General features: G+C 32.6%; 1 protein-coding gene across 1 annotated transcript in view; it reads right to left on the reverse strand.

Annotated features, from left to right (window-relative positions):
- The window catches only part of nAChRbeta1 (nicotinic acetylcholine receptor beta1), a 28,453-nt gene extending 13,098 nt beyond the window's left edge, over window positions 1-15,355 (reverse strand). The window contains exons 1-4 of the mRNA XM_066402946.1: window positions 15,002-15,355; window positions 14,731-14,867; window positions 2,335-2,379; window positions 2,168-2,277 (exon numbers count right to left, since the gene is read on the reverse strand). Of these exons, the coding sequence (XP_066259043.1) occupies window positions 2,168-2,277; window positions 2,335-2,379; window positions 14,731-14,867; window positions 15,002-15,068 (359 nt within the window). The 5' untranslated portion in view covers window positions 15,069-15,355. The remainder of the gene's footprint in view (window positions 1-2,167; window positions 2,278-2,334; window positions 2,380-14,730; window positions 14,868-15,001) is intronic.
- Between the last annotated feature and the right edge of the window lie 311 nt (window positions 15,356-15,666).

Below are 15,666 nucleotides of genomic sequence, written 5' to 3' on the forward strand. Positions count from 1 at the left end.
ATCTTCAGTTTCCGAGTTATTATGAAAAAACTGAAATTTGGTCAAGTTTAATTTTCTAAATGAATCGAAAACTAAAGGTTTTTCAGTAAAATGTTTGATACAAAAACTTCATTGTTTTCTTATGTTTACAAACCAGTAAATTTAAAAATTTTAAATACTGTTTAGTTTTTGAGACAATGGCAACAAATTGAGTTTTTTAAATACGGACCTGTATATTTTTGGCGATTTTTAAAAGTCCTTAATTATCCCTTGACAATGATGTATCACACAATTTTTTTTTATGTTTTAGGTAAAAAAAGGATTCTGCATTTTTCTCTTAATAAGCTATGCCGGTCCTGGAGTTCTAAGTAAAAAATGCAATCATTATGTTGCTCAAAAATGTTATGCAGGCAAATGAATTATCAATGAAGCTATAGAAAATTAATAATAAATTATTAAATAATTTATATGGTTTTCTAACTTATTCAAAAAATCGGTTATTATGTTTTTTTGAATAAATAATCAGTAATCGAATTTTTTAAACGGCCAAACCTTATCAATAGAATCTGATTAATTCATCTCTCAAATTTTTCAATATTTTATTTTTTATTTAACTGAGTTTGAAACAAAAATCACTACTCAAAATTCAAACCGGGTAAGCCACTTTTATGGTAAAATTGAAACACCTGTTTGAGAGATTAGTGAGAAAATATAATTCAGCATAAATTTAAATAACTTTATCAAAAAAATTCTACTATACTTTAATATTCAATTTTTTCAAAATTTGATTCTCAATTTAACTCACGCACATTTTTATTGAAACAACAATTTGGGGGATACTGAAGATCTTAAATGTGTTAAAATTTATCCAAAAAAATTTTTTTTTTGGTCTCATTAATCTTGAGTTTCCCTCATTTCATCACTTAATCTTTGAAGACGAAATTATTAATTAAAACTGAGGGAATGCAAATTAAATATTTTTAGTCTCTCCAGTGGTGTGCATACTGTGCCAACACATCTCGAAAAACTCACCTCTTTACAGAGTTATAATGTCTTGAAGGTTATAAATAATTGATGGTTTTTGATATTGAATTTCTCTCTCTGAATTTTTCCTGAGAATGATGTATCTCTCCTCTAGATTGCAGTGAGAAATTTTGTAATCTAAGAAGAGCTTTTGGGTTATATACCGTGCAAAATTATCTCGATAAACTAATTTCTACATTGACTAATGCTGGTTTTTGAAATCGGGTTTCTATTTCTAAACCGTACTTCAGGAAGAAGTAACTATCCGGTGGATCAAAGTAAGAAATTTTGTATTGGATAAGGACGTTTTCAGGTGTATATCCGTGCAAAAATGTCTGGATAAATGCATCTCTGCTTTGAGATACTATTTTTTACACTTATCACTTAGAACGTTATTTAAAAAAAATTTAGGAAAAAAGTCAATGTATTTCCTCAAACTTTGAAGGATAAATTAGTTTAAATAATTTAAAATTTGTTCTGCTCCACTTTATGTCAGTATTATTTTATAAAACTCTAATCTGAACAAGAACCTCTTTTATGTATTTAGCGTTGAAATGGAATGAACGATTTTAAAGTTTAATCAGTAACATGCAAAAGTGAACAGCGCTTTAAGCATAGCATGCGTTTGGATGAAAGCAAAAATTCACATAAAGAATCCTTTGCCTGCATTGAGAGCTAAAATTTGTATAAAATATATAAATCCTTAATAGCCAGTAGTGATTCAGGAAAATTCTTTGGAAACGGCAATTTTGCGAACTGGACTATTTTTCTGGCATAAAATATTCACGTATATAAAATCCGAAAAATCATTTTTCAGTAGAATAAATTTTCAAATCGACCGTTCTCCAAACATAGATATTTTATAAGATTTTTTTATCCAACACAAACAAAGTTAATCTTAAATTAGTTGAAATTTAAACTAAGTTTCTTACAAATTTGTGGAAGAAAGAAACTCGATGACCCTCTTTGACTTCATAAAATAAATCACTATTGCCAGAAAATATTCCTTTTTTTTTAATGTTTTTAAGCCCAACGTAGGACACTAAATAAATAAGAAGGTCAAACCAACGAAGCAAATCACCTGAGTTTGGAACTGGAGAAACAAAAAGAACATTGAATATTTAATCAATCACTACTTGACTGTATTTTAGGTCTATATACTTACTTATTAAATAAAACTATATCAGGTTTCCACACTTTGTCTGGAGGTAACCTGAGGACAGCAATTCCACCATAGTCAGCTTCATCCCACTGTAACTGATAATCGTTCCATACCTGGAAATATCAAAATCTTGAGGTTTGCGTCTAAAGACATTGATTTATCGAACTTACCAGCCTAAGCCAGACGTTTGATTTTAAAATTTGATTTTTCTCGTTCTGAAACCCAAGAAAACTTTCTATGTAATATCAGTTAATTTCCTCTTCTAGAGTAAGAAAAAAAAGTTTCCCCAAAGATTTAATGCGCAGTTATTACAAATTTGAGCTCAACCTACGCTCAAACGTGTATCAATTAGGATTCAAGAATGCCCTTATTTGCTTCAGGTATGAATAATATTAAGGATGTCAAGGAAGATAACTAAATTTGTCCTTTCAAACAAATACAGGCGCTGTAAAGGCAATGTAAATTAATGATTAACAATGGCTTTGCTAATTTTAGGAGATAAGTAAATTCAAATTAAAGCAAACTTAATAGAGGCTATGTACAGAGTGTCAATTGGTAAATGAACCACCCTTGATATTTCGGTGATTATAGAAAATATGTAAATATGTAAAAATACGTCTATTTTATTTTCAAAGGGGAGATTCTTTAAATCAGTTTTCTATTAAATTGCATGCACCCTCTGCCGGAAGTTGAAACAACCACTAAAATCTTAAATGGGAAAGGGGGTTGAGTTATACCTCATTTGGAAAGGTAATTGAAAGACTTCTTTTTAATTAAATTTATATTAAATAAAGAGAAGAATTATTGCTGTCTGTAGGAAAATTCAAGAAGTTTTTATGAATGTTAAAGTGGAGTTTGAAAACAGATTTTATCACTGTTTAAAAAATAATGGCCAAAATTTTGAATGTTTAAAATATTAATCAACAATTTTTTTACAATACAATTGACGCCGAAGCTTATTTATGGGTTGAACACGATTTTTCGAAAACCTTTCAATGAAAAAAAACGTACATTTGTAAAGGTAATTTAAAGACATTTCAAATGAGGCATAACTCAACCCCGCTTTCGATTTAAGATTTTAGTGGTTGTTTTCATCGCCGCTAGGGGGTGCATGCAATTTAACAGAAAACCGACTTAAAGAATGTCCTCCTTGAAAATAAAATTAACATACTTTTGCATATTTACAGATTTTCTATAATCATCGAAATATCAAAGGTGATTCGTTTTTAAATTGACACTGTATGTGTAGAAGACGGCGAATGTTGATTTTGTTATTGAAGATGAGAGGTGAGCTATTTTGTTTCCATTTACTAATATTTGTTACTTATACCTCTAAAGAATAGGATAGTTGATTACGTTAATTGAAGACTACAATCGACGCCATGATGAATGAGCCACACGGAGAGCTGAACGGTTTCTCTTGCCTCATTGATTGTGATACTGTTTAGTCCTACGTTTGACCCAGTAAGAAATCAAAGCATAGGTTTTATAAATTGTTGTGTATGTTCTTTCGAATGGGACTGCAGGGGCACTGAACGGTTACCCTTGTTTGATTGGCAGTCATACCGTTCAGTCCTCCGTCCGACCCAAGTGCATGCCCTAGATAAGGAATTAGAACATACGCCACTATGACTCGTGAGATTTGAACAGGTTTAACCTTCACTATTTTCAGAGAGATTTTCTGTTTTTTTTTAACTAAACTTGCATTGTACAAAAGTTAATAATTTGCGATATACAGGGTGTCACAGTTCATAATATTTAATATTATAAATAATTTAATATTTTTGCGAATAACGTTTTGAAATAAGTGTAACGGGTAGAAACAATTGAATTATGTGATGGTTTCAAATATATTCTCAATTTTTTGTTGTCAGACAAATAATCAAAACGTTTTAATACCTGTAAATACGGAAATTTTCCACTAATACCGACTATTATGAACGCCATTTTAAATGGAACCAACGGAGGACTGAACGGTTTCTCTGCGCCGATTGGTTGTGTATGGAACGGGTGGAGTACTGAATGATATCACAACCAATAGACAAGTCACTGTTTAGTCCTTCGCCAGTCTTATTCAAAGTGGCTTCTATAATAGGCCCACAGAAATAAAGCTTTGGAAATTGCCATCTAATTTAGTTTTCAGTAATTCAATGGAAAATCTGCTTTTTCCACCTGATGTTCTGGTAAATTATTCTAATATAAATTATTTCAAAATAAATCGATTTTCCGTGTTTAATTAAAGAAACCCCGTTCGAAGAATTCACTTAATTTATTCCAAACAGTAGCAGCCATCTATTTTGTATGTATCGGGTTACTGAAATTTGCTGTTTTGGTAATTTGAGGCATATAAATGAGCCAGCCAGAATTAATTGTTGTCTCTCTCGACATGGTTCACCTTAAAATCTATCATATTTCATGGACGTATTACTCTGAAGTTCGAGTCGAATTGATTCAATGCTTACAGCAGCATGAAATGCCTGACTGGAGATTGTGCGACCCCTTGCTAATTACTAACTATTAATCAATCTAATAATATCTCGGAAACTAATAATTAGGAGGCAAATTAAAATTCTTTGGAAATTTTTCAGATAGCTCTCCTAGCATGATGAAACTATGCAGGACAAATATTTTAGACGCATCTGCCTAAAGGGCTTAAAGCATTCTAGAGGCTCTTTGGAAAATTAACGTGAAGTTTGTAAGATGCTTTAAGTGCTTCCAATCCAAATAATGGCCGGTAACTAGTGTAGATTTAGAGTAACTTTAAGTGGGCCTAATTTCCTACTTAAAAGACCTCTAGCGGAATAATTGCTACTTTTAATCCTTTTTCTACTAATAAGAAACCAAATCCTGATTTTGCGGATAATAAGGTAATGGAGGAATATTGAATTAAACAGTAATAAATTGAAGATTAATTAGAGCCAAAGGAGTACGAGTTTTTAATGTGGATATTAAAATGCATCTCAGACAAGTTTTGATATTGAGGTCCATAAATTAAAGGATGAAACGGTCATTTTATAAAGTTCCGTGAAACTAGGACAACAAAGATATATTTTTCCTGTTTTCGTTTGGTTGAATAGCATGCTCTCATGAAATAAAGCAGTAAAGTAAAAATTAGCACACTGACCCAGTTTCGAAATTTCGCCAGATAATAGGTTTATCAGTGAACTTCAGGGAATAACCCCCAACACAAATAAAACTGGGAGGGGGGGTCAGACTCATTGTCAAACCTTTCCATTTAAGAGGAAGGGGGGAAGGGGAGATTGATTCCTCAGCGTTGAGGAACTTAAGATTGAAATTTAAATATTTTATTAACGGTCCTTGTTCACAAGGAGGGGACTAGTTTACCTGGGGAATGCCCTTCACCCTTCACATTTCAAACTAATTTATGAGATTTAGCAACAGCATGTATTCTCACTTTTTACTGACTAACAAACAATCTGTTCTAGAAGGCAAATTTACCGTGTTGGGGAAATTACTACAGAGTATGGCAAGAGAAACTCATCTAATTAAAACATCATACGAGTTAATTTATGTCACTTTTGAAGGCAAAGGTTAAGGTCTAATATAATTTTCAGTAGATTAGGCAAGAGACGAGAATTTACATATAAATTGCTGTTCATAATTTAACTTTGTGTTACTCAATTTTTGTTCAATCCGACTATTACCCAAGCTTCTGAGGAGCTTGAGCGAGGATTTACATGCAAGATAATGATTCCCCTATGGCAATCATCAGTTTTGACAAGTTTGAACAGGCAATAAATTACATCAAAACTTACTCCAAAATATATGTGACCGGGTTTCAAAGCACCGAAACTGGATAATACTTATCTCCAACTTAAACGTCATTAGCAGCAGATTGCTTTGTTTCAAATTTGAGCACAATTCAGCTAAATCCTATATATTTTGCAAGGCGAAACAAAACCTAAGCTTAATAGCAATGTTCGCAAATAGGTTCCAAGAGCAATTATCTTTGTTTAATCTTTAGAACGGCTTTGGTTACCTAAATAGGACCAAGTTTATGACTATACAGTGTTACATTGCTTCATTAATGTTAAGTAAATTCTTCTAAGGAGTTTAGTAGAAGAGTCAAAAATTTTAACAAAGGTCCAGAAATTTGATACCGAGTGTTTATACCGGGAAAAAAGTACCCGTGCCGTCATTTGGTCTTCATGACCTAACATTTGATCGCAGTAATTTTTAATTCTGTGGGCTTAAAAGAACAGCGATTCCATGAAATAACGTTATAGATGCGACGAACATAGTATACAGATTTCCCCTTCTAAAGCTAGAACGCATTTGACAAAAAATTGGGCAATACTTTACTACTTTTTTGTATGCAATGTATGTAGATATTGTCAAAAATTGGCAAAATATATTCCTGTGCCCTAATATTATGTGGATGCTCGTATACCTCATTTTACACACACCTAGTGAAGTGCTTCGCCTAGGTGCTTCATTTCAATTTTTGGTACATTAAAAAGTTCCTAGACTTAGATTACAAATGTATAATGTTAATTTTTTATTTTCATTGTCATCTAGACACTTTCATTAGATCATTATTCAAATTGTTCCAGTAAGTAGTGAACGGGTAAAAATAGGAACCAGTGTTAAATAATTATCAAACACAGAAAATTTTGAATTTAAAGGTCAATAACAGCTTTTTTAAAACTAATAGAATCAAATGAGAATATATGTTATTCAGCCTTAAAATCTCGGAAAATATTGAATCAATTGGCTCAGAAACATCTTCTCAATGTGCCAAATAATAATACTAACGAAACGGAATTGTAATGTCACTTTTAGCTTTAGAGACGGAGTGGGAGGGAAAATTGAAGCTCACTTTCGCAATTTTGAAAAGCACTCTAAAATAAAAGTGCCTAAAAGTCATTTCCAAGACTCCATGACATTTTCTGGCAATTGGATTTTTGCTCCATGCCAATTGCATTTTACAGGATCAACATTAGATCCAAATCAGTCGATATAAGTGAAAAAATCTGACAATTCCTGAAAATTTTCGAAGTTGATGGATGTTATAGAGTATTCTGTTTATGTTGCGTTTGCCTTTATTACAGAACCTATAAAGGATATTTAAAATTAAAATAATTTATATCAGCAATTTTTTAAATAAATAATCTGAGTACACACCTGAATTAAGCGCTCTCTGAAATGACATGTAGCAAATTTCGTTAAAAAATTACATTTTAATAATTCTGTCGCAAAAATGAAAATTACATTTTTAGTATGAATTTATTTCGTCTGATGAAGCAAGCCATGGAATAAAACGTCAATAATTAAATTTTATTCATAACAATATTCAATAAAATTATTATTGGAGTTAAAGAAGAGGAAAGCTAATAAAATTTTTGTTGCTTTCACCAATTCGCGTTTTATTTCAAGGTACTTATCGTATTTTTGAAATTTTATTGTATATTTTTTTGCAGACGCTTCAGTATTTTAGCGCGTAATTCTTTTGTGATTGTGGTTTTAATTTATAAACTTTTTGTTTAAAAATGTCCCGAAAAAAAATCGAGTAGCGTCAAATCCAGCCAAAAAGGCTCCAATTTCCACTAAAAATTCATGCAGACCCTGAGCTATCAGAAAAACCAGAATTCGGGAAAACTTGTTTTATCCGTCTCAAACCTTACTTATATAGACATTTTTGAAATAGTGGTATTTTCTATGCACAATACATTTTGCCTTGAAGCGTTCGAACGACAAGAGAAGCATTTTCGAAAATTGGTAATAAAGAATATTGGGATGTGTGAAATGAATGAACTTGTATTCAACCTTATTACTAAATACGAGTGAAGTTATTTATTGTAGAAGCTTGCAAAATTTGTTCTTTCTTCATATTCTGTATTGGACTCTTGATGTATTTACCAAAAATTTAAACTTGATTTTGCAATGGAAAACACAAACATGACAACAATAAAATAACAATTAATTTTGAAATTATTTTTAGGACATTTTAAACTACCCCGTATGGGATTTGTTTGTTTAAATGAGAAAATATGAGGCTTTGTAGCATCGTCCAAATTTTTCGCCTGAAAACTGAACAAACCGCGTTTGAATGTCTTTATTTTTTAAATTAAAATTGGAATAAAAAATGATCATTCTGCTGTCAAATTTGCCAGCAGTTTATATCCAATTGTATTGAAAGTCTAAAGCTCAGTCTCAATGCACGTAATTTTCAAATAATATCGCAAACGTGCAATAATTTAATCCAAAATCACAAACTGCGAGAATCTAGACTTACTCGTTTCTTTTAATTTAAGAGTTTAACCAAGTGCCAGTTAATTTGATCGATAAATTTGCTGAAAAATATGAGCAATTAAGAGAGAAAAAATTTTGTTTAGTGGTTGGTACCGTCTGCGTCTTCCATGTTAACGAGTTGTTAGCGGCAACAATGAATTTAAATTAGTTTTATCTGTTTCGATCATCCCGTTACTGGGACGTTATAAATTGCTTTAGACATTGGATTTTAGGAGCGAATTAATGTAGTGCCTTCTCCAATGAAGTTTCCATTCGAAACTGGCTCATACGAGATTGGAATTCGAACTGATGGCTAGCAGAAGATATAATTAAAATTCGTATTTTTGGTTCGGCCTTTAAAAGCCTTTTCGCAAAGGGCAAATTGAAGTAAATTATTGAGATCAAAAGGAAGTACTGGGTTTCTTGCCACGTCTTTGTTGAAGTTATATTACGGGTTTAATGAAACAACTCTTTGAATTGAAGTAAATTTTGCGACAGTTCGAGAAGGGGAATTCATTTATTATTAACCCTGTTATCTCAAGGGCACATATCCTTCACTTAATTTTAAACCAGGATCTTCCTTAAGCTACTAGGAAGTAAGACTCGGGAATGAGGAATGGTGAATTTTAAGAGCCTCTTTAATATCATACGATGCTTTAAATTAGGGCAATGTTCAAAAACAGTCAGATACCTTTCCAATAACACTCACTGCTTGAGGCGAGATTTTAAATACATTTTTCGATAGGGAGAGTGTTTTTTTTACGAAATTCATGAACACAAAGGCTTCTTGTATTAACGAAATTAGAGGGAGGGTGTGAAATAAGCTTTAGGCCATCATTTCGTAAACCCCATTTATTTCCCAGCAACTCGATAAATTGTGTCTTTTTCAGCACCTAACTCAATTTTCTAGCGTTTTCGACCTATGGTTTTTGCTGGAGAAAAAATCGGATGTATAAGAGAACGTGAATTTAATAATGAAAACACCACTGTCAGCCCGAATGCTGAGCAGGAAATTGTACTTAGAGACTGTGAAGTGACCAAAATAGCATAGCCTTAATATAGAGGACAGACAAGTTATTTATTGGAGAGTTAGATCTATTTGCGATGATATTTTGCCCCCTGAATCCAATTTATCCAATCCGAGGGTTGTTTTCTTCGAACAAAGGAATTTCTGGTTTACATGCACGTGCTTGAATTATAATGATTAATTAATACAGAAAAGAAAAACACATTCCATTGCTCTGCGCGTTTAATGGAAGTAGCGAATGAACACTTAATGGAAGCGATTAAATTCAAGGCTTGGATAATATTATTCTAGAACAATATTTAGCTCGGAACTAATTTTATTTCATTAAATTTATATTATACTTAATGAGCGCCGAAACGGAGTTTCATGCTTTAATTGAAAAACCATCTTCATGGTAGCGGCACATTTGTACGTTCTTAAAATCGTTATAGTTAATTAAAGAGCCAAACAGAGCTAATTAATATGGATTTAAATCCTATAAAGCTCATTGACTTCCACATTGGAGCAAAAACGTTTATTTGAATTCAAATTTAGGTGATCTAACTCAAAGAAAATTTAATTAAAACTTGTCTACATTATTAAGATCATTAGCATACAAAAGCACAAAATGAGAGCCGAAAAAGTGAGTTATGGTCCGACGAGTTTGAAATTACAACGCATGTAACTAAGAAAAATGAACTTTCCCTCGCAATTTAATGTCTTGATGACTTAGTAGCGCTAACCTACCCTAAAATGCATTTTTAAAACAAAAATGGTGCAAGCTAATGTTTATTGCGGGAGAGATAGAAGAAGCGGAGATGATTGATGATTTTACCCCATACAGCGAGAAAGCCTGAACATGGCCTATAGATGAGCATTTTAGCTTATACCGATTTAAACTGAAATATCAGTTAGATCTGTTGTGTAGAATATTGAGTAAAATTAGACTCGATTTAGCTTTAGACGAATTTCCTTTCACTTCAATGTTTCTTCAAATTATTACAAAATCCAGTAGGATCAATTCTTCAAAAATGTTTTATTTTATTTACCAATCCAAAACGTTCACACAAATATTTAATTCTCTGTTTATAAATCGCACTTTTGGCAGTTCGCAACTGAACATATTTGATCAATAAAGTGTAATTCATGCCATTGTTGGTCGATTTATTGACACATGTCTCTTACGGTAAAATCGTACGTTACGTTGTTTATTAACACATAGTAGCTCTGGGTTTAATGCAGCATTCGACAAGCATGTCATGGAAGGGATTGACGAACGGACACCGTCGATAACTAGAAAATAGCTAGATCTTGACGGTTTTTGATTGTGCAATAGATGAAATGTGGGATTATGTAACTCTACTTGCTAGAATTTTCCCGAATTTCTGTTCTTGCAGTAAGATTGTCTTATGTCAGAAAATAGAGTTCTTCTACGTTAATGTTCTGTGGTTTGTATAAGTTCCCAGTTTTGCTTTTAATAATCAGTATTCTGAGATAATTATGTACACCGAAATTCATTAGTGCGGAAGCATTTTAGCTGCTGGGAACTCCAGGATTTGTCTTTGTTGCAGCATCTATCAAGTGTCCTTTCTCATGTCTGGAAATAGAACCCCTCTACCAGAGTGTCTTATAACCAATCAACTTAGACTTCATCAGCACTATTATTTGCATTAGCGAAGATCTATTTCTGTAGCTAGAATTTTTTTTAATAGCACCTATCAAGACTCTGGAACGCTCACATTGCTCACGTTATCATATTAAGTCTCTCTGGTCTAATGTCACACAATTAACTTCCCAATTTTCAGACCAAATTAAGAATTATTAGTGGATTATCTATGTATAATTCTACGCATTTCTCACGATACTATCCTCATGCACATGCATTTATATGATAATTGCGAAGCCTATTCCATTGAGTGCATACTGGTGCAACTCCCTTGAAGATGGATATGCAATTTCTCCATTTTTGCCCAATATTGTCATGTCCGAATTAAACTTTTACCACTGCTTTTACCAGACTGTCTTATTGCATACTTATTTCAACGCAAAATTATGCTCATAAAAAGAATAGAATTAGGCATATGCTATTGGGTATATTCCGGCTCAACTTTCTTAGAGATACGTATACAAATCTGTCCCTTTTTGCAATAGTACCTTGTTTTTCAATTATTTTCAATGTTGAGTGTTGTGCATCACATTGCTCTCTTGCACATGCATTTAAAGTTTATTTCCAAAATATTAACCAGGCCCATGACAGCATAACTTATTTGAAGAGAGATGTTAAATTTTTCCACTTCTTCCGTTATTAACTGGTTCGAATGGTCTTTTTTAAACTATTTCAAAGCATATTCAATAATAATACTATTGGAAATATCCCGTATTAGAGAGGGGAAGGTTTAATTTTACCAATTATAACGTTGATTCACTCTAACCTGGAAATCCAATATAGAGAACAATGTATATCTAAAAAACAGGTAATAAATCACCCAAGATGTATGTATTCGCATAATGATTAAAAGTCTATAAATACTTTAGCATCTAGCCCAGGCTGAGATTCTGATAACAAAATAAACTATACCATTTTCAAAGACACAATAAGTGCATAGTGTACCCTCACCAAAAGTGTATGAAAGTCTTTGTAAAGTTTAGTACGATATAAAGGATATCAACTTTTCTTTCTCTCATATTGAATCATAATATATGTGTCATTAAAAAAGAAACTTCAGACTCTCATATGCTCTAATCAGCATAGCATTGGGAAACACAACAAAGTTCATTTCAACTGTTACACTATATGAATGTCCTCCTTATACAACAATCATAATTCTGTGAACTCAAGAACTTGAAGAATGAAGAAGAACAAGGAGAGAAATACATAATCAGGATCTCAAACTTTCTTTTCAACATAACATTGTGAAAGTCTTTGGATTTGTTTTGCTGACTGAAACCTTCCATTTAGTTGTTGAACTGGAAAGTTTGAATGTTACATCCCGAATTTCGCAATCCAATTTTTAGATTTGTTTATTTGATTTTGGGTGCTCCTTTCAATTAATTTTCTGGAGACACTAATGTAATGGAGCAAGTAAGAAACCAAAGAAACTATAGGGTGCCGAAAAACGATGGAAGAATGGGGAAACATCGATATTTTATTGAAGAATCACATGCCACACACTATGCCAAAGTATAGAGTAAATTCTACACAAATTTAATTCTAGTAAAAAAATGAAGAACTTAGCTTGAAAAATGATCATCAGAAAGATGTTCGTTGATCAGCATCACATTATAGTTAAGAATATGCAGAAATTGGTACTATATTATTTTTTGGTGGGTCTAAATCTCATAAACACACTTCACCAAAATCCATCAAATTTAGATTTGGAAATTGGGATGTTACATAGGAATAATTGACGGTTCCAGAGAAGAACATTTTTCCTGGCGATGTTAAAATCGCTCCTAGTGAATCTAAGTAAAAAAAAAAGAAATTCTTGTAACTTTAATTACTTGATTTAAACTAAATTAGAGATTACGCTATTCTGAAATAATGCAACAGGATTCAGGGTTTTCCTTGAAATGTATTAATTAAAATGAAACTAATAAAAGATGCCATCTATTAACATATTAATACCTACTAATCTGAATCAAGTTATTCTGATTTTTTAACTAGGATAAAAAATCATAGAAAGGATTATTTGTTTTGCTTAATAGGAAATGTTTTTTCTACCCAAAACTTCTTTATAGATCTTTTTTTAAATCATAAAAATGTCTTTAGTCCTCCAGTTACCTCAAAGTTGCATTTGTACCTATAATTTTAGCATATTTTTATATTATTCATTATCTCATTGAAAGGTAATTATTAGTTTAACTCTTTAATTCTATTCTTCAAATAAATTTTAACATTTTTGAAATCTAGCTTTATAAATGTCATCCTAAGTAAAGACATTTTCATTATTTTAATTAGATTATTCATGAATTTGATACATTTCAGCTTAGGTTTCAATAAGAGCGATTTCAAGAGGTGTTTGCTTGGTTTAATTTTACTAATTGCCCTATTTTACCCTGTTTTTAACTATAAATTTCTTTTATTGATTTTAAAAATTCTGAATCTTGTTGGACTGTTAATATTTAGCAGTTCAAGTTAATCCTATTTCATGATCTATAAAAAACACTTTTGGTACTTTCTGTTGTCTGACAAATAATACAGCTATTTGAGGCCTTTCGGAACTGCAAATTCCGAGAAGACATTTCAGAATTTCCGAATTGCAAATTTTAATCCACTCACTATTCAGTTCTCATCACAGTCGTGGATTGGGTTTAAAGTAGCTGCCCAACTCAATGAAAGGAATTTTTTCTGGAAAGCAGTCTTAAGTGCGTTTATAGGACTGATGCTTATATACATAAAAATTGGTTCCAGATTAACAAAATGCTTTGATTGACATGGTAAAATAGGATTGTTGATAACAATCAAAACCGGGTTAATAAGAATTGTTATGGAAGATACACCATTATTGCGAAAACCGCGACTTTTGAAATCTGAAGTCAAATTCTTATAACGAGGGGAAACTCCCGGTATAGGCTTATTCATCAAAAATATTATGTTTTCAAGACATGTAAAGGCCCAATGGGGAGCATAAGACTAATGTTGAAAATGGGTAGAGAGATCTCAAAAATCACCCCAGAAAAAATGAATATATCCATAGGAAAACTTAAAGTAAAAAGGATTCTTATATTTCCTTGAAACAAATCAATCAAAACGTGAATCAAAAAAGGTTCTATGCTACTGGCCTACGAATAGCCACTGAACCCAATCATTTTTTTTTTTTTGATTAGAAAGGTTATTGCGTATTGAAAAATCGATTTGGGTAACTCATCAGCAAAGGTATACCAATCTCCTTTCAAAAACGCAATCTATTAAAACAATTATTCTAAGCTTTTCTTCTACTCAACTAATGCAACTCATCCTAAAACGAAACCATAACTTAAACCTCATGGTTCAATATTAAAAACTCCGAAAGCTCTCAACTGATCATAAATAATGTCTCTCCCTATTTGGCTTTACATAAAGCAGGAAAGCCGTTAAGTTAGCACAACTACCAGAATATCAATTTGGGGTGACACAAACACACCCTTTTTGGTTTATAGGTTAACTCTGGCTGTGTCTTATTGCCTTCTAGACGCAATGCATTTGCATATCATGAATTCTAGAAAATCTATCTAAAGTTAACGTGTTTTATTTATTTAATAGTTGCGGAGACGTCCCCCGAGTCAGGGTCGGGACTTGTACGAATCGGATAAAAGAAAGGGTACTCACAACATTGATGAGTTGAACGAAAGCCAAACCAAATCTAACGTCCAACTTTTCAGTCATATTCTGAACGGGGCGTATCAATTTGTTATATCCTCGGAAAAGGTCTCTGACAAGTCGTTCTTCATCCTCAGAACAGTTGACTGGAAAAGAGAAATATAAATGTGTTGAATAAGAAATTGCATAGTCTTTGTTTCTGGGGAGGGGCTTTGTTTACATCGTAAAGGTTAGTAGAAAAATTCCCAGTGGGTGTGCCGGCAACAAATTGCATGCTTACCTAAATGAGCAACGTGAAGGAAAAGTAGCACCCAAGGAAACACCAAACGTTTTATTGTTGTCCACATGACTGTTTCTCGTGCGAGGGTATGAAAAGTATTCTAAATATCATCGATATAAAATGCGGCCGTTTTTGGCTTCTTCCATTGTAATGTAGAAGAAAGCCAAAAGACTAAATTTACGTGAAAATAAGCGAAAAATCACGCCTCTCACTCACGAAAAAAATTTCACTCTTATGTTGCTCAGACATGTTTACTCGGACTAAACATCGTCGCAACTCAGGGCCGTAGTAACAAACAGCGAGCCTAAACACGCCACACCAAATTCCTGGAGTGTTCGACGAACGTTTTCGACTGGGGCGGTTTTACCCTTAAACCCCTCATCCCCACTTAAACGCTGCGCGCTTAGAGCGACAGATGGCGCAGTTAAGGGCGCGGAATGGGTGTTAGTTCAATTCACTTTAGCCTTTCTCCAACCTAGTTGCCAAATGTGCCTTCTTGCTTAATCTTTAAATTTTTTCCATAATCTCCCGTGGCATTTTCCCCTACAAATATATAGACATGACTATCACGTTAGCAGTTCGTTGAGCATTATTCAAGAGAGCACCGAAGGGATGTTCGATTTTTACTTTCAAAAGGCAGGAATTGGCGCGAAATTCGCCTTAAG

This window comes from Euwallacea similis, chromosome 27 (assembly GCF_039881205.1).
Source record: "Euwallacea similis isolate ESF13 chromosome 27, ESF131.1, whole genome shotgun sequence".
NCBI lineage: Eukaryota > Metazoa > Arthropoda > Insecta > Coleoptera > Curculionidae > Euwallacea > Euwallacea similis.